This window comes from Misgurnus anguillicaudatus, chromosome 2, assembly GCF_027580225.2.
Source record: "Misgurnus anguillicaudatus chromosome 2, ASM2758022v2, whole genome shotgun sequence".
In the NCBI taxonomy this organism is placed as follows: domain Eukaryota; kingdom Metazoa; phylum Chordata; class Actinopteri; order Cypriniformes; family Cobitidae; genus Misgurnus; species Misgurnus anguillicaudatus.
In genome coordinates, this window is record NC_073338.2 from 18,682,550 (window position 1) to 18,702,080 (window position 19,531).

At 35.1% G+C, this 19,531-nt stretch overlaps 1 protein-coding gene across 1 annotated transcript; it reads right to left on the reverse strand.

Moving 5' to 3' along the window:
• Nucleotides 1-237: 237 nt before the first annotated feature.
• Nucleotides 238-15,019, reverse strand: lamc2 (laminin, gamma 2). Its single transcript, XM_073874067.1, has 22 exons — nucleotides 14,831-15,019; nucleotides 12,075-12,251; nucleotides 11,208-11,331; nucleotides 10,828-10,970; nucleotides 10,602-10,733; nucleotides 10,105-10,294; nucleotides 9,911-10,023; nucleotides 9,616-9,831; nucleotides 9,359-9,535; nucleotides 9,050-9,271; nucleotides 8,807-8,943; nucleotides 6,714-6,870; nucleotides 5,293-5,498; nucleotides 5,046-5,125; nucleotides 4,524-4,661; nucleotides 4,253-4,397; nucleotides 2,342-2,491; nucleotides 2,099-2,213; nucleotides 1,769-1,970; nucleotides 1,491-1,644; nucleotides 1,305-1,404; nucleotides 238-1,163 (listed from the first exon to the last, which is right to left on the reverse strand). The coding sequence occupies exons 1-22, from the start codon at nucleotides 14,904-14,906 to the stop codon at nucleotides 910-912; spliced, it is 3,408 nt and encodes a 1,135-aa protein (XP_073730168.1). The 5' UTR covers nucleotides 14,907-15,019; the 3' UTR covers nucleotides 238-909.
• Between the last annotated feature and the right edge of the window lie 4,512 nt (nucleotides 15,020-19,531).

The window sequence follows — 19,531 nt, forward strand, 5'->3', positions numbered from 1 at the left end:
TGGTTTAAGATACTAAACATGTAGATCTTCATTTTAGGTCTTTAAAAAATAATACTTTTTTAAGTATTAATTTATGGTGTATAAGTGTATAAGCATGTATAAATGTGTTTGCATTGAATATAAATATATATATGACTATATTTCTACTTTATAGTTGCTATACACTGGCAAAGTATGCTGCCATGACAACAACTCATGCCCTTGACAACTGAATTTAATAAAACAAGACAACACAAATGAATCAAAATGGTTAGTTTTGTATTTCTTTGACGTTTGAAACATTATTTGGGACACTGGACCACAAAACCATAAGTAGCGTGGGTATATTTGTATATAGCCAAAAATAAATTCAAAATTATAAAAAAAATGCCAAAAATCATTAGGAGATTAAGTAAAGATCATGTTCCATAAAGATAATTTGTACATTAACTATATAATAAATATTTATTAGTAATGTCTGTTGCTATAGGGACTTCATTTGGAAGTCCAGTTTTCTCAATATTTTAATTTTTGCACCCTCAGATTCACAATTTTCTATATTAACAAATCATACATCAGTGGAAAGCGTATTTATTCAATTTTTCATAATTATGACTGGTTTTGTGGTCCAGAGTCACATTTGACTAGATGCCCAAAGCAGATTTTAGAGTAAGTGGATGTTACAAATGGGTTTATATTAAGTACACAAATATTTTTGACAATCAAGCAAAAAAGATTTTCATTAACCTTATTTCAAACTTCACAGTAACTATTTTTGAATAAAAAAGCGAAACAATAAATACTTAAAAAAACAAAACACACTCATTGGTACAACAACTGTTATGGCAAAAAAACACTCCATACTTTTACATTTGCGTCTGTAAGTTCATAGTTTAAACAATGAAGGTCGACCCTTCATAGTTAAAACGTTTAAGGTCTTTCAATAGGTGGTAAACTATAACATCCCTCAGGAATGATTTTGTGGATGTGCTCTAAATTGGCAATGTCAATCAGGATAGTGTCGATGTCATTGATCATGGCTTTGATGGCATCTCTCTGTTGGGCTTCTTTCTCCTCCAGCTCTTTGAGTTTGGGTCTCAGTTCATTCTCGACACGACGGCGGCTTTCATCCACGGCTTTCTCCAGCTCAGACACACGTTTCTCATCGACTAATACGGGTGATCCTACAACAAAGAGATTTCACGGGTCAATCTCTGTTCATCATTGCTGTCGGGAAAATCTAATCGGATTATTTTAGTTCTGCTGTTACATGATTTCACCCTTAAAACTTATTGTTGGGCGATATGAAGTTATTATAAACTCACCTAGTGAACCCATAATATCAGTGATTGACTTTAAGGTATCGCTGACAGCATTCCTGGCATTCTTTGCATAATCGAGAGCCCCAGTGGCATCCATGGCAGCCTGGTTTATAAAAAAAAGGAAATGTATTCATATCAACTGTATATTCAATCTGCGCTTTTTAATATTATATATATAGGCATACGTACTTCCTTAGCTTGATTAATCTGTGTCTTCACACCGCTCGTCTCTTTATTCAGTCTGTCTTTAGTTAAAGACGCGGCTGTGTTCAGTCCATCCAAATCTCCCTTCAGTTTACTGGCAGTGTTCATAACATCAACAGATGATGGAAGAGACTTGGATATATCCTGTTCAACATTTACATGTCATTATTTTAAGAAAGACACTGACTTGTCTTAGGTTAAACAATAAAGACCTGAATTTGTACTGTACAACATTGGCATACATATCAAGGGTGCAGAGCTTCATATCCTCTAGTTTGGTTGCAGTATTTTTAAGAGCATCAATCGTATCTTGAGCATCTCTGTAGGGACCGGATAAGGAATTCAGTATGTCCTGAGTCTTAATGTTATCAGCTTTTGCTTTCTGAATGATGCCTTCGATGGTAGGCAGTTTACTGATGGCTTTATCTGCCAGTTTCTTTTGGGTATTGATCTGGTCATCAAATCCTAAATAAAACACAGCAAAGAAGGTGGATCAGCTACTGAACAGATCTTTTAAGAAAAACATTACAATGAACTGTACAGTAAGATTATGAAAATATCATGATGAGAGAGTTTATGATATTGTTCCTCACCTTTAAGCTTCTCCAGCGTATTATCCAAGCTGTCCGTGTTTTTGGCAAAGATTTCCAGAGATCTATTCTTGACTGCATCAGCTTCATTTGCTCTAGCAAGAAGGCTGTCTTGAACCTTAAATCAAGTACATAAATGGGTTAGATTTTTTGCCGGCCGAGTAATAGGCCCTAAATATAAACATAAAAGCATGTCAGGTCAATGTTTTTCAAACACTATATCAGTAAAATCGAATTGTTTATTACCTTTTGTAAATTCTTGGCTTTATTGAGTAAATCGCCCGCCTCTTTCTGTTCAGCGAGCATCTTCTTCTGTAAGTCCTGATATTGTGTTATATTCCCATCCACAGCTCCCTTTAGCCCATCGAACCAGGAAACCACATTAGCAATGTCTTTCTGCAGAAACACAAGATATATGATTGTGAGTTATTCGGTAGTTGTGAAACTCAAAGTGGGCTGTCAGAGCTATTTTGTTCACTTTATACATCAGATAAAGTGATTATTTTCTCTTTAATACAGATGATGCTGAGTCATTATTAATTTAATCATGACAAAGTATTTTTCCAAGGGCCAACACTGAAGTGACTATGCAAAATCCACTTTTACAAGGAGTTTGGACATAATGTGTGTTGGCAGTGGGTGAACACAACCACCCTAAAATAAAACAAATCCACCTGCTCCTTGTTTTTTAATCCCCATTAAACCAAAGCTGTCTCATTAGACATGCCGCTTTTATTCCCTTATCAATGTGAGGTCACAATTATACAGCCACGCCCACTTACACTCTTGCATTACCATAGTTTTTACCCTCAGCAAGTTTGTACTCTGTCCACTAGATGCTATTGTCTCAGACTGTATTAATCAGATGTATTTTAACTGAATGCACTCACTGTCTGTTTGTAAGGAAGTGAGCAGCTGTAGCTCATTTGCATCTAAAGGTAGAGACAATAAAACGGCACTTTTTTGCTCATACACACATATGGGCATTTTGCACATTCTATAATAAATGATCTTTGGGGTATTTTGAGCTGAAACTTCACAGACACATTCTGTGCACACTTGAGACTTAGATTATATCTTGTAAAAAGGCCATAATAGGTGCCCTTTAAACCGCAATTCACTGACTAACCACTAGAGGCTGGCTTCAAAATTCCCATAGACTCCCATGTTAAAATGCCCACTTTACAGCAGAAATAAATGTGTTTACAGCCTGGTACAAAACGTGTTTTTGTCAATATAGATAATTTTGCCCTTCATGACAACTGTGAGGGGATTAATTTTTTTGTAAATCATCCAATTAAGTTACATTAAGCCTTAAAGTTCTGCATAATTAAAGGCGTGGCAACTTGAGTGACAGGTGAACTGCCACTGCTGTTACTACTGCTGAGCTAGGCGGGCGTGGCTTCAGCAACCAGCCACCTCAGCTCCACCCACGTCCCGCCTCTTTACCCATTTTCGGTTATCCGCGAGCAATGCATGGTGACGCGATGCCAAGATGACGACGGCTAAAGCTCTTCACAAACCAATGACTTTTTCATGAGTCCACTATGTTAGCGATTATAATGTTACCTAGCTAACAGTCATAACATTTAAAATTACAGGTGGGGTGCATGATTTTTGAAAACACTTTGGAAGTACCAAGTACCAGGAGTACTAAAGCCGAGAACCAAAACACACAATCAACAGTAAGTGGCGTGTCTACTAGCCAACATTGGTGCCTGGGTTGTGTATGTGTGGGGTGGGTCTATCAAAAGAAGGTCCGGATTCTATTGGGGTAGGGGCGTGGTTGTTTAGGTGATTTGAAATATCAACAATGCACCCCGCCTTTAAGTTTAAATTTCATTGGTGGTTTGATTTTTAACAACATTGCAAGTTTTGAAGAAAAATATTGTTCTTTTCTCTGTCTACACATATCCTTACAAGTACAATTTTGGCTTTATTATTTGTGTCCTCTTTAAAAATTGTTTTTGAGAAATTTTATGTTTATTGTCACCCCTCTACTGTTAGATGAAATTTACGCCCATGCTTATACTGTGTATATTCTGATGATATAATAACTTTGATAAAGCTAATTAGGAACTGAAAAAAATACTTTATTTCCAAAGCATTTGTGCGTCTGCTCTGTTTGGAAAGATGAAGAAACTAAAAGTTCAGTACCTGCAGAGGCTTTGGCAGATTTTTCTCCAGTTCAGATATTTTTTTAAGAGCGGTCTGAGCCAAATCGCTCTCTTTTTCAGCTGAACCAGTCAGTTCAATGCCTTTCCTCTCAATGTCATTTACTTTGGTTACATCTGCTTCATACCTGGAAAAGGCATAATGAGAAACTAATGTCACAAAATGCATTACAATCTTACATCAATATATTTACTGAGAGAGAGAAAGATCCTTTAACAGCAGCAGTTTTTAATAGTGATTTTAAGCAACTTACTGTTTTTTAAGGTCCTTGATGTCGTCTCTGACTTTATTTTCTCTGTCGATGACGGATCGTATGAGATCTACGGCCTTCTCAGATGATGACAGCGCATTAGCGGCTATGTTCTCGATCGTCACTGCCTCACCCTTATGCCTGATGGGAAAATATTTACATTTAGACATTTGGCACACACTTTTATACTACAAATGTGCTGTAATAATCTGTTAATGAATGTAGTGATTTTCAATTGATTGGTTGTGACCCAAACATTGGTCCATTGTAACTGAAAACACCAGAATAAAGATTTTACATGCAAATACTTATATTCATACATGATCTTGCATAAATAGGCTTATCACTATTTAAAAAAAGGTTATAGAAAATGTATCCCATATAATTTTGTTGACCATAATGTTATTAGGTATTAAAATCACAATTGAAATGGATAAATGTTATATGGACCAATGTTGTGGATCATTCATCTTGTGTTTTTTTTTTTCTTTGTGTGTTACATTTGAGTAAAGTCCTATTACTTACTGTGTAGCAAGATCAGCAGCTTTCTGAACCAAATAAGACATTGTGCCTGAGCCGGCCTCCGCATCACCTGAGGGCAACTCCTGAAATAGAAAGATGATGGAAACGCTGGGAATTGTCATAAAACAAGAATGATTATTTTTTACGAACCCTATGTGATTTTCAGGGCATAGATGGTCTTTAAATACTTAGGTTACAAGGCAAAAGTATTCTGTGTGTAATAAATGTCAAGAAGAAAAAGCATTCTCACAATCTCCTGAACGTCCCGTTTGGCCTGTTGAAGTTTTTGCCGGATTTCACTGATAAGCTTTCGGATTTCAGAAACTTCAGTCTTGTACCGTTGATCTTTATCTCTGACGCCATACACTGTCTTCGACACATCCTCCATGTTTCTCTCCTGTCTCAGCTGCATGCCACTGATGCTGGCAAGCTTCTCCTGAAGCTCTATCTCTGTATCTATAAAATATAAGTATAACTTAAAAAACAAAAAACTAAACAAGACAAAATAAGGAGTTGGTAACCTGCATTTGTTTCATATAATAACAATAAAAAGCATTTATTTAGGGCAATGCTAATTCAGTAACACTTTAGTATGGGGAACACTTATTGAATATTAATTATGACTTTTGTCTCAGTAAACTCTCAATTTACTGCTAATTAATAGCTAATAAGGTAGTTGTTGTAGTAGTTGTTAGGTTAGGTATTGGATTGGGTTAAGGGATGTACAATATGGTCATGCGGAACAAGGCATTAATATTATCCTTTAAAAGCACTAATAAACAGCCAATATGTAAGCTAATAGGACACTACACTGTAAAAAATTCTGCATTTTTGTAAATTCAACATAATTTGTTAAGTTACAGTAACATAAAAATATAAGTTAAACCATTTCAACTTGTTTTTATGTTAACTTATCACAGGTCAAAACTTAAAACCGTACTTTGAATTGTCTTGCAAAAGTTTTTTACATTTTTTACAGTCCATGAAAACAACACAACAAAAAAAACAGATATTATCAACAAAAAAAAATATATTTGCTGCCTTAATTTTTTGTAGAATCAATTCAGATTTACAAAGTCATTTCACCTAACTATTATTTATCTTGACTAGAGATAAGTTGTTATAATAACAGATGAGTTGTTCTGAAAAAAATGATTCATTGAATTTACTAATTTTTTTAAGGTAAGTGGTTGCAATCAATTTATTTAAAGGCGGAGTCCATGATGTTTGAAAGCTAATGTTGATATTTGAAATCACCTAAACAAACACGCCCCTTCCCCAATAGAATCTGGACCTTCTGTTGATAGACCCGCCCCACACATACGCAAACCGGCATTTGATATGATTTGATTGTATATAATTGTTTTTTGTTAGTCGGCACGTCTCCTTTTCAAACGCGTTTTTCAAACATAGTGGACTCCGCCTTTATTTAAGCTACATTTAAACAAAAAAGATTAGTAAAGTAAAATGAAATATAAAACTTTTGTTTAAATGTAGCTTAAATAAATCGATTGCAACCACTTACCTTAAAAATTTAGTAAATTCAATGAATCATTTTTTTCAGTGTAGTTAAAAGTGAGAATTGGTCCCTATACTAAAGTGTTACCGCTAATTCATATATTGGTCATTGTATATGTATATGCTTTCAGTTTTAATGTTATTTCTTGTTACCTGTGAGTTCATTTGCTCTGGTTTGCAGCGACTGCACCATCACCTCTGCAGCCTTGATGGTTTTTTCAATCTGAGCATCTTTGATAGGAGTATTATTATCTCCTATAGAATTCAGTAAGTTCTCCATATCCTGCAGCTGTCGTGTATAAGCCGCTATCTGGAATAAAACACACAATTATCAACATTTATTTACCAACATTTATAATATACCTCTACTTTAAAGACCCCACAAAGGTTTTGTGTGCCATCCTGAAATTGGTCTCTCTCTCTCTCTCTTCTGGGTCCAAATGATTGATGACATTGATCATGTATGACAAATCTGTCATCCTGTTTGTGAAATCCAGACTAAAGGCTTTTTGGGGCGGTTTCCTAGACAGGGTTAAGGTAAATCCAGGACTAGGACGTATTAATATTCAGTGACGGCCGGTGACTTCTTTATTCGAGGGCGCTCGATGCGAAGTTCGTCAAAACATGCATGTAGCCCATCGTGTGTGTTGCTTGTGTTTTCAAAATATGTGTTCTGCACATCGAGTGCGTGCATGTGCATCACGTGTCTTGTCAAAATAAGTGCTTGCTGCAGACGCGTCTAGGGTTTATGATAAAAGAGACGCTCGCGTTTGTCAGATACTCGCATAATCTCATGCGTAATCAGAGTTTACTGTCACTCGAAACGCAGAACCCATATTTTAAATTTGCGCCCCACACTGAAAATTTTTTTTTTTTTTAATTTAATCAATTTTTTAAGGTAAGTGGTTGCAATCAATTTATTTAAGCTACATTTAAACAAAAGTTGTAAATTTTATTTTACTTTACTAATCTTTTTTGTTTAAATGTAGCTTAAATAAATTGATTGCAACCACTTACCTTAAAAAATTTATTAAATTCAATGAATAATTTTTTTTAGTGAACAGTCACGAGCCGCCACTGTTAATATTAGGTAATTTACAAACATACCTTACAAAAAACACTACAGGTGTGCATCTCGAGACAACATAATGTCAACAAAATATGTTACAATTAAACAGGACAAGTTGTTTTTAAATTAAAGCAGCTCAAACATGCATTTTAGTCTGGGACTAGGATAAGCGCTGTCCAGGAAACCGCCCCATATAATGTAATTATGAGATTATGAGTATCAAAGTCTGATTTAGCATTGTTTTCAATCTTTGACATGAACTTGACATGATTAAATGTAGAAGGAAAATATTTTGGTCACAAATTTGCTAATCAGCCAATCATAATGCATACAGTTTATGTGATCATCACTAAATCCTATTGACTATTTTAAATATGTTTCTAATTGGAAATAAATAAGCAGAAGATAAAAACTGTGCTCATCAAAGGATTTCACTGGGTCAATAAATGTGCAATTAAAGGGATAGTTCACCCAAAAATGAAAGTTTTTCCTACTATTGAAGTCAATGGGGCGTATGATTGGTTTGGTTACAAACATTCCTCAAAATATCTTCATTTGTGTTCATCAGAACAAAGAAATTTATACAGGTTTGTAACAACATGAGAGTGAGTAAATACAATTTTTCATTTTTGGTTGAACTATCCCTTTAAGCAGAAAGAGACATTTTTTTTAAGATAAAGACTGTGAGTAAGTCTCTGGATAAACAACACATCCACCCACACAGTCAGATATAAAGATTTAAAGCAACATACTGTTATATCACTCCCTAGTCTTGATAATATACAAGCACACTGCACATTTCAATCCCAGCAGGACTCTTCTGCTTTCATTATCTCATGTATAGCTACATTTTATATCTCATGTCAAATATTGTGCAAAGTCATAGGCTACCATAGCATAGAGTTGTCATTTTTGCATTGGCATACTAACCATATTTAATTATTTCTCAGTCTCTGTTTTAAAATACAAGCAGAAAATACTGGAAATTTGCATGCAGTATTAAAAACATTGTGAGCTCCCCTTACGCTTGAGCAAAGGCAGGAACCTACAGGCTCTAAATGAAATAAAAAGCCTCTAATCTACTGACAAAAGACTTCAGTCTTCTCAAAAAAGTTCAAGATGTGCTTAGTGCCAAGAGAGATCACAATACACAATTCAGTTTTTGAAATTCTCTTACCTTATTCTTGAGTGGATCGAAGCAAGATGGGCATGGTGGTCTCTCACACTTGAGTCCCTCATAACCTTCCCTACACTTGCACTGACCGCTATTACTGCAGGAATTTGACACAGAGCCTTTCTGGTCACAGTTACAAGCTATGAGGACAAAAGAAAAGAAGAATTAAGTGATATTCACTCTTATTGTCTTTGTATTTGACTCTAACATATTAATGCTTATAGGAGTTGTGGTATTGTTCAATACCCTGGCACGATTCTGTAGGGTGACTGTGGTGGTATCCCTCTATGCAGTTCTCACACCTCGGCCCAGTGCTATGATTCGGGCATCTCTGGCACTCTCCTGTTTGCCGGTCACAGTTCTGGTCCACGTGGCCAAAACACTGGCAGGGTCGGCACTGTCTGCGTGGGCCGTATTCACCCAGGGGATCTCCGTAAAACCCCTCGTCGCAGAATTCACAACGAGAACCTGTTATGTGTGCAGAAGTATAAATTAAAAAGTATGTTTGCGAAACAGCCTCATTCACCTGAGATTTCCACCTTTGCGTTTCCTCACCTGTAGTTCCCAGAGGACAAGGGACACACCTCACTTCCTCTGTTTCTGGATTGACATAGCAAGCATCCCCCTCGGGACAAGGGCACTTCAGGCAGGAGTTTGACTGTTGCCGGTTGATATATTGACCTTTAGGGCACATCTGCAGACTTGGTATCTCATCAGCCGAGTAACAGCCTCCTGTATACAACACAAATTTGGTTTTAGAGAGCTCGGAGGTATATTATGAATACAATTTAAATATAAAACACTTAAAATACCTGTTTCTGGATCACAAGTTCCACCCTGACATGAGCAGGGGTCGCAGGGGCTTCGAGGGCCTTGACCAGGGAAACGTCTTCTGTATCCTGTGGCACAGCGCTCACAAAACAATCCATCATAACCGGCCGGGCAGCTGCACTTCTCCACCCAGTCTGCAGGGGTGCCAGGTCCCAGTTTGGCCGACATAAGAGCGACATCATCCAAATAGCCACGCCCTGTTGTGAAAGAACATAGTTTTATTAATACATTATTAAATGTTGGCAAGAGTAGTAATGATCTATATTTAACACCCACCATTTTCACCAAATGTTCCTCTGATTTTAATGGCTGTGAGATTGCTCAAGAGCGTTTGAAAGTCGGAGGATGAAAGCTGTGGTTTCCATTTGCTGCTGGGTTGTTCATCCAATCTATAAAATATACATATATTATTATTATTATTTTAAACCATAGACAAATTTGTATTAAGAAGATACAAGTACTTTGCTCACCTAAATGCGAAGTTGATTTTTTTGCCACAGGGTACCACAGATCTCAAGTCCCCTAGTGATGCAGACACTTTAAGACCGGCTCCTTCAAGTATAACATCAGAACTGGAAGGACGACGGACACCTCTGTCCAAGCGCAGAGAGAAAGTCAGCATCTGACCGTAGCTAAGTGCCTGATTCCCCAGGTAGGATGCTGTGTTAAAAAAAGAGAGACCAGCTTTAATGACCTCATTAATACTTTAAAGGTGCAATATGTCATTTTCATCACTAGAGGTCGCAAAACAATAACAAAGGCGTAGCTTGATGATGCCGTGAAGAAGCGTACAGTGATGAGTTGCACCTCCACTGCAGATGTAATTCAATCTGACAAATCATGTTCATGGATGATGTAATAAAATCAATTTAATATAATATATGTGTGTGTGTGCACTGTGTGTAATTATTTTTGTTGTATTTATTTAAGAAACATGACATACTTGATAAGATTTCAATCAACATACCTGGTGCATACAGATAAATAGGAAGGATCTCCTGTGAGATGACCTCAAGGTCTTTGTGAGTTGGAGACCACCTGAATTGCATTTGTGAAGGGGTCACACCCTGAGCATCGGCTGCCCGCCATCCCTCAGGTCCTGTGAGAGTTTCATTAGGTTATCAAACATGTCCAAATCAGAGAAAAACTACCTGATGAATGTTATTTATTATAACAGCAGAGATTAAACTCACCACGTTCGAAGGTAGAGGTAATATTGTGAATGGAATAACCCTGTGCAGAGGAGCACGTGTCTGCGTGGCCGTTACAAAAACAGGGCAGACATTCATCAGTATTGTAGGCGAGCTGACCATTAGACCGGGACCGACAGTTCGATCTCAAGAGAAGACATTACCTAAATCATTCAAACTCTAAAAAACTCTAAAAAATGATGGGTTGTTTGCAAAAAACCCAACCATTGGACCATATTAAAAAACAACCCAGCATAGGTTACATTACAACACAGTGGGCTGGGTTCGTACCTTTTTGTCCCAACGCTGGGTTGAAAATAACCCAGCATTTTTTAGTGCGCACACTCAACTAAACATCAAGCCTTATAGTTCATTGTTCTCACCTCAAGGGTTTACATCCATTTACACCGACCGGAGAGCCGTCATGACAACGGTCACACTTATCCCCATGAATTCCCTGTTTACACGTACACCTCCCCTCATTGTTGCAGGCTGCTCCTTGAGAACCTGAAATGAAACAAAATAAAAGTGAGGATAATGTACATCTCGTTCTTTATTTAGATTATGCCACAGAAAGTCGTGTAATATAATGTAGCTTTGAACTTAACTCTTTCCCTGCCAATTAAAAGAAAACATTTGCATGAAAAAAAGTGTCCCTGATGAGTTTTTTACGGTTATCTGTAATACCGCAATTACCCAATTTATTAAAAACTGACGCAAAAAAATTATTAACTCCATGTATGTTTTGATATTCATTCTGAATCTGATTTCTATCAAATATCCTTGACAGAAATGTAATTATTTCTGTTTTTTGCTAAAAAAAATTATTTTTTAAGAAAAATACCCATAAGCAGAGAAAAAAATATATAGATAGAATGAAACTTTTTTCCCGTTTCGTTTGTTTGTTTATTGTTTGTTTGAAAGCAGAGTGTCTGTTCTTTCATTTGATATATTTGTATGTTTGTGTATTTTAAGAAAAAAATTCCTAGAAGGCATTTTGTGAAAATCACAAAAAAAATGTTGGTGGGCAACTTTTCAAAGAAGGCGGGCGGGGAATGAGTTAAGATTGTTGGTTGAAATCCATCAAGATCCATCACAATTGTGCTTTTCTTGCACAATCCATTTAACCCCAAATCCCAGCATATGAAGTTATTTAAGATACACAAGTGTCCCCTAAATGACTAAACCAGAGTCTAACAGAGATGTTATGGCTTTCACAAGGCTCTACTATGAGTAAATATGCAGCTCACCTGCAATGTTGCAGTCACAAGGCGCACAACTGTCTCCTGCCCTCTGGTGGTAATATCCTTCCTTGCAGCTTTCACATTGCCGTCCCTCTGTGTTCCCCTTACAGTTTATACAGTACAGTCCCAGATGATCTGCTTTACAGAACTGTGCCTTACCATAACAGTAACAGGTTGTGGAGCCTGCAAGACAACGAAAAATTGCCTGTTATTCCAAGGCCGAAACATTTCATGTTTAATCTATATACACTTACATTTATGCATTTGGCAGACACTTTTATCCAAAGCAACCTACAGTGCATTCAATGTATACTTTAAATCAGTGTGTGTGGGATTCCTCCAACAATATAGAAAGATATTCCCTACTATCTGTGGGTTGGGAATCTGGTTGTAGCCTTTGAAAAGAAAAGTAGACTTGGGATAAAGGTAGCCTACAAAAGCTGTCACTGGGGCGGTACCCTTTCAAAAAGTACACATTTGTACCTAATGGTGCATATTAGTACCTGAAAGGTTCAAAGATGTATATTGGTACCTTTTTATGCAAGTAGTTGTCCTGTGAACTCCTGGCTATCTATTAAATCAAACAACTGCTGCCAATGCATGGATTATGCCACACCCTAAAGGTATGTTCACGCATTATTTAGCTTACAAGTAACATATATCAAAGATTACTCAAATCCACCAGCTATGAATATTGGAAACCGCAAATGTCTGAAGATAAAATAACATCTGAAAGACAGAGGGATTGACAACCTTCAATAGGTAAAGGAAATAGCCACAGCTGTGTCCACATTGGATGAGGGATGTAGGATTAGTTGTTAATGTTCAGCCAGGCCTACATGTCAAGCACACGGTCCAATAGATGTTAGATAATAGATGTTGTTTTGTGGATAGGACTTGTTCGCTCTTGTAGGAAATTTATAAGAGAAGTAATGAGGTAACGTAGAGTCAGCATTAGAAAAGCACTCGGTGGAGACATTCCATTCTCATGTGAATCCATCAACACTCACAGGTGAGCAACACAGGCAGGTACACTCTCAGGTTAAAAAAAGGGTACAAAACGGTCACTGGGGTGGTACCCTTTTTAAAATATTCACCAAAAGGGTGCATATTGCTACCTCAGTGGTACATATCTGTATCTAAATGGTACATATTAGGACCTTTTAAAAAGGTACCATCCCAGTGAAAGCTTTTGTACCTTTAAACTGATGTATGAGCATCTATGACAATACATCATTAAAACAAATAGACTCGTGCTGCGTTTTCGTTTAAATTAAACACAAATATGGATCAAATGTGTAGCCTGAATGCACTTTTAAAGCGTATTAAAAATGTATACACTACAAATCCCTACTGAAAAATCAAGGTGAACTGGTAACTGGTTTTAGCTGGTTTAAGGTGGCAGTAGAGCTGGTTTAAGATGGTCCTCTCAGCCTGGCCCTTAAGAAAATTAACCATGGTTTTACTACAGTTAAAACCAAAAAATAAAATAACCATGGTTTTGACTTAATCCAAACCAATGGTTACTACACCTTTATCACAATAAAACCATGGTTAATTTACGTAAGGGGGTAAAGCTGGTCTTCCAGCTTGACCAGCTAAGTCCAGCTGGACTCAAAAAGTGACCAAAACACAGCTAGACCAGCTTAGCAAAACCAGCTAATACCAAACTGGGGAAAAACAGCTAAAACCAGCATAGGCTGGTGAGCTGGTTTTAGTTGTTTTTTTAAGGAAATGCTGGGTTGTTTCAACCTTTAGTTGGGTCAAATGAAGAGTTTCGTTGCAAAACGAGATAACCACCGTTTTTAATTGTTCAGAAATCTCGTTTTTTGGTTGTGCATTCCAATTAATATCAATTCAACTGCAGTTGGTTTGTTTTGATTTAAACCTTAATAACTTAATAAATACAGCTAAGTAGCACCATAAAACAAAATAATAACATGATAACATAATAATAAACATGTTTTGACAAAAATGTTAAAAAATGGATTTATCTCGTTTTGCAACGAAACCCTTCAAATATAAAAATGTTCTGGGTTAATTGAACCCAATGGTTGGGTTTGTCCTCTTTTGACCCAACCATTGGTTGAAAATAACCCAGCATTTTAGCATGTAAAATTATAATAAAAATCCACATTTTGTTTTTAATTTATTTAGGTAGTTGTCATTTAATATGGAAAATGTATATTTGGTTGATTTTTGGCACCAAATCACTTCATTAATTGAATCACATTAAGCTTGTTTTTGCCATGCACGAATACTCCTCTGTTGTGACATTTAAAAAAAATATGTTGTCTTTTAGTTATTTTTTATCATTTAACATATATATGCCTATTTATACAAGAATTAAAATGTATAAAGATTAATTTAAAAAACGAAGTGCTTCAAATGAATCATGAATTATTTGACTCGTTCGGATTGAATCTCATCTGGGTAACAGAATCATCGCGACGATCTGACTTTCAAGATGTGAACGCATAATTCAAAACGTTTTTATATTTGGAATCGTATTCTATTTTAATTTAGTTTGAAGTGAATGTTTATTATATTATTACATTTTGTAATAATACTTTATTGTCAGTCTACTCTCTACAAGAAAAAAGGTAACGTTAGCCTATATAAACATTTGTGTGTTCGCGGTTTTAAAAAGACTTCTGCATAAACAAACGAAACCAGAACATTAAATCAATATTTAATCTTTTCAACAGATTTCCTTATTCAGTCAAAAATTAATTTCGATGCGGAGTCAAAACTTGACTTACGTCGTTGTGTTGCTGTCACAGGAAACCAAATGCAAACGGCACACAAAAAGATCCAACTGCTTTTCATTTTCCTCATCCAAGAAACCGTTGTAATGTCCCAGACTATCTTCGTTCTGTCCTATAAATACAAAGTGTGTTGAGTTTAGTCCTGAATGATTCGCCTGACCGATCTGCCAGCTGATGTGTCGGGGCGCGCATTTAAAAAGTTCCCACCTGACAAGCGCGGGCACGTCAATGCCAGTGTCTCAGCTCTTCATTTACTCACGCGTGATTCAGAAAGCGTGTGTCTCAAAGGAAATGCATCATTCACTTATCACATAAAGACTTTGTTTGATCAAATGCCTTTAATACACAAGAACAAAAAACTACTGTTCTTCAGATTATTTTATGGTTATGTTTCTGTATTATGACCAAATGCAATGCTTTTTAAAAACTGCACTTCATTGATTTTTTATATTAATTTCAGATATATTCATTTACAAGCACATCTATATTGTACGTTCTCTTACATATAATTAAAATATTCAAAACAAAGACAGATCCTGAAAGTGGGAAATGTTACACTTGTTTTAGTTAGTTTGAGTGTTGGTATTTTATCAGTCAATATTGTAAAGTCAAATAAAATAGTCCACATAAAAGTATATCATCATCAAAATACTATGGCTCAAGTAGGGAACTTTTTAAGTTTGCCAGAACATGATGGTGGCCAAAGGAACATCCAGGAACCACACCCAACCTGACGATCAATAAACTGAAGTCATAGAAATGAAGAAATCATAAACAGTGTTATTCTTCCTCACACAATCATCTACAAGCGAAATTAACTAGTATACATCATTCAGATACACAATGCAATTGCACTGACTGTTCATGTTTGGGCACATAATACTAACTACTGAAGAACAAATAGAAAAACATCCAATGCCAACAGCAACAAGTATTTTCCACTTCTTTTGTGATGTTTCTTGTTTCTTTGTGTGTGTGTGTGTGTGTGTTTGTATACAGCAAAGCAAATAGCATCTAGGCAATAACAAATTATACCATGGGTACTCATGTATTGCAACAATGAATCATATGATATCAATTAATCCCAACTGGTGTTATCTTTTAGTCATAGTCTGCACACTGTAAAAAATGTAGCATGAAGTTAAAACAACTTGGTTTTGCAAGTCAATTCAACCTAAAACATCTACAAGGTCCCTCAAGGTCACAAACTGTTGCCTAGATAACAAAACGACACCCATCAGCAGCAAGCTGAAATGCAACACATTGTACAAGCAACCAAATTTATTGCGCACAAAAAAATCTAAGTCCTCAGGGCATTATATTTTCCAGTGTGAAATCAGCAACGCCCTATCATGAACTCTCAAAGGTAAGACACTGGGTTGAGTCAGAGGTGTCTCGGATACGCATTGCCAAAACACACCCAAACATCAGTCGCACGTCTTTATCATCCACTCCTTGTTCCGCACTTAGATGCAACGAGCCCCACCCAAAACCTCTCCAGGTAAGCAAAAGCATGCAGATACACTTTCCCTCCGGTCGCACAGAGTGCTGTTGCACACCCCGTCTACCTCTTCCAAGAGCCTGCCACACCCTTACACGCACAATCTGTGGAAGAAGAGCAGAGACAACTAAGAGAAATGGAGAAAGTCTTTATACTTATAAGCCTTATTTAGCTTTAAAGATCAAAACACAAAATACAATAAATAACTTATATGCCTTTTCTTAGTTATTACAGAATATACTACTTGGAGATTGTCATGCAAATGTTGCAATATACCACGGTCAGGTGGGGTTTTACCCTAAGGTTCCATACAGGTACAAAACATAATACAATGGTGTACCTTTTTGGGTACATACTGTACCTTAAGGGCCTATTGTGTATTGTTTTGTACCACTTATATTTAAAAGGTACAACATTTGCCAAAAGGTCCTTAGGGTATAATTGTACCCCCAAAGGTACATCATTTTAACGTGTTGTATATCGATAAAAGTACAAAAATGAGGGCAGTGCCAGAAAAGGCAGTTTTGTACCATTTTTTTCTGACAGTGTCCTTTGTTATGTGTTTTATAGGTTTCTCATAAATAAAATTTTGATTTATTTTACAGAAAGGTAACACAAATAAATAAATAAATAAATAAATAAAAGTAAAAGCAGTTATAGTTTGTAAATGTTAAATCTGCCCAAATGCTTTTGAAGTCCTGGAAATACTGTATTATGTTGCAAAAACATAACTACATTTGCCATACATTTTCAAATTGGCTGCAAAAGTCATTTAAACACTGTAAAAAGTGATGTGTTGGTTGAACTTAAAAAAACTAAGTTAACCTGGTTAACCTGGTTGCTTAAAATTTTGAGTTAATTCAACTTTAAATTATTAGTTGACAACAATTTTTACAAAAGTTTTTTTGAGTTAAGTAATATTCGAAGAGTTTGGTTCCAAAATAAGATTTTTCAGTTTTTTTTCATTTTTCAAAAATCTAGTTTTTTAATTGTGCATTCCATAATTAATTATAGAAATAAATTATATCACTGTGAAAAATGCTTAGCTGCCTAACATTTTCAAATTGGCTGCCCAAGTAATTTAAACACTGTAAAAAAAGATTTGTTGATTAAACTTAAAAAAGTAAGTTAACTGGTTGCCTTAAAATTTTGGCAAAAAATAATTCAACTTTAAATAATTAATTGACAACAATTTTTACAAACGTTTATTGAGTTAAGAAATATTTAAAAAGTTTGGTTCCAAAAAGAGATTTTTCAGTTTTGTTTTTTTTCTTTTTAATTTTTAAAAAATCTTGTTTTTTATTGTCCATTCCAATCAATATCAAAGTTGGTTTGTTTTGATTTAAGCCTTGATAACTACAAAAATACAGCTAAGTAGCACAAAAACACAATAAAAGTGTGATAACATAATAAAAATAAACATGTTTTTATAAAAAATTTAAAAACTGAGTTATCTCATTTTGAAACCAACATTTTCATTTCCAAGATTAACTAAAAATTTTAAGGCAACCAAGTGACTTACTTTTAAACCAAATTTTTTTACATTTAACTTTTTTACAGTAAAAATTTGTCTCATCTACACTGAAAAACTTTTTAAAAAATATATTAGATTAACCCTCATAATTTTTACATAGTAATATTAACATTTATTAAAAACTAGATTTCCTAAGTAAAATGATAATAAATACACAATTAATTCATGTACAAAATAAATTGTGTGGTAATAGTACGTTTTATAGTCACTGTAAATAGTCCTAAAATACTTATTTTTAATCCAAAACTTTAGCATGTTCAAGTCAAAAATCTGAGTTCATTTAACTTACGTGTATAAAATAAATTTTTCACAGAATATGAACTGATAAGAACTTTAACTGCTTAAATATTTGTTAATAAAGGTTTAAGCTCTTATATTATTGATGTGATTTTGTTGCAAATGATAATTTTGTAAAGTCACCACCATTCAGGTATTCAGTATTTCCTTACATGAACCCTAAAATAAATCAAGTTTATTCAATGACGTGTTATAATGCCATTTATTATAAGTAGGCTATAGAACCGTGTTAACGAAAATAACAAACAGTAAATACAATCTACCATACAAAAGTAAATACAATTTATTTAATATTTTTAGGACAACAATGCTCAAATATTCAAAAAAAGTAGACTTTACCTAAACGATTAAAATAAATCTAACTTCTAAAATAAAAATAATTAAGTGACCAATGTTTTTTATGCATTAATAAGGTAGATTTTAGTTGATGTTAGTAGATAAATTGTACTTTAAAAAAGCAGTACATTTTACTTTAAAAAGTTTGTGCAAATTGTTACAAGGATTTTTTTTAAGTAAATTTTATAAGTTCTTTTTTCAGTGTACACTTTTACATATTAGATTAAGTTTATAAAAGCAATTTAAAATGTTTTAAACACTATAAAATAATCATCATTACTATCAATATTATCAAATGAACTTTTGATTTTGACATGACACTTCAGATACCACATGATAGTTCTTTTTTAGTGCAATTATCAGACTGCTGGAATCCGGGAAAAGCCTTTATCATGTCTTTTAATAGAGACATGTTTCAAAAGAGCCCCTTATTTCAAAGATGTAAATGACATTTGAGGATTCAAATGTCGCACACAGTGTGCTAAAGCCAAAACCGTCACAATGGTTTGCATTATGTGACTGCTCATACATTAAATGCAATATTAAGCCCGAGGAAGACCGAATGAGCAATCTACTTTAATTTGACCAAAGTCACATCTACATGCATGATGTACAACCACATATGATCAAGTCTACTGAGTCATGCCCAAGGCTTCTTTACTTACTGATATGGCAAACACTGATGATTGTGTATCTCGTGAGCGAACTTGCCTGTTACACACATTCACCAATACGATTTGGGTAATAACTTGGTAGTAGCAGTGTGTCATTTCCTGTACAACAACCAGATTAACACAACAGACATACACACAGTACTATTTGTCATTATATATTAAATTAAGATTTTATGCAAATTTTAAGGTTTTAATCTCTCAAAATGTTATAAACGCTAAAATTCACATTTTGTGAATTTTAACACACTAAATGCTTCACACTGTATATAAACCACAAAGCACACATATTAAAAAAATGTTAATGTTATTGATGTCATTCACAGCATAAAACATCAAAACCACACACTGGCGAG

Excerpts from the sequence above, each read along its gene's own strand:
- lamc2 (XM_073874067.1), bottom strand. The coding sequence starts at position 14,906 with ATGAGGAAAATGAAAAGCAGTTGGATCTTTTTGTGTGCCGTTTGCATT. Across the intron at positions 4,662-5,045 it reads GCTGCTGATCTTGCTACACA|GCATAAGGGTGAGGCAGTGA; the intron begins GTAAGTAATAGG and ends TTTTCCCATCAG. Across the intron at positions 1,971-2,098 it reads TACGCTGGAGAAGCTTAAAG|GATTTGATGACCAGATCAAT; the intron begins GTGAGGAACAAT and ends TGTTTTATTTAG.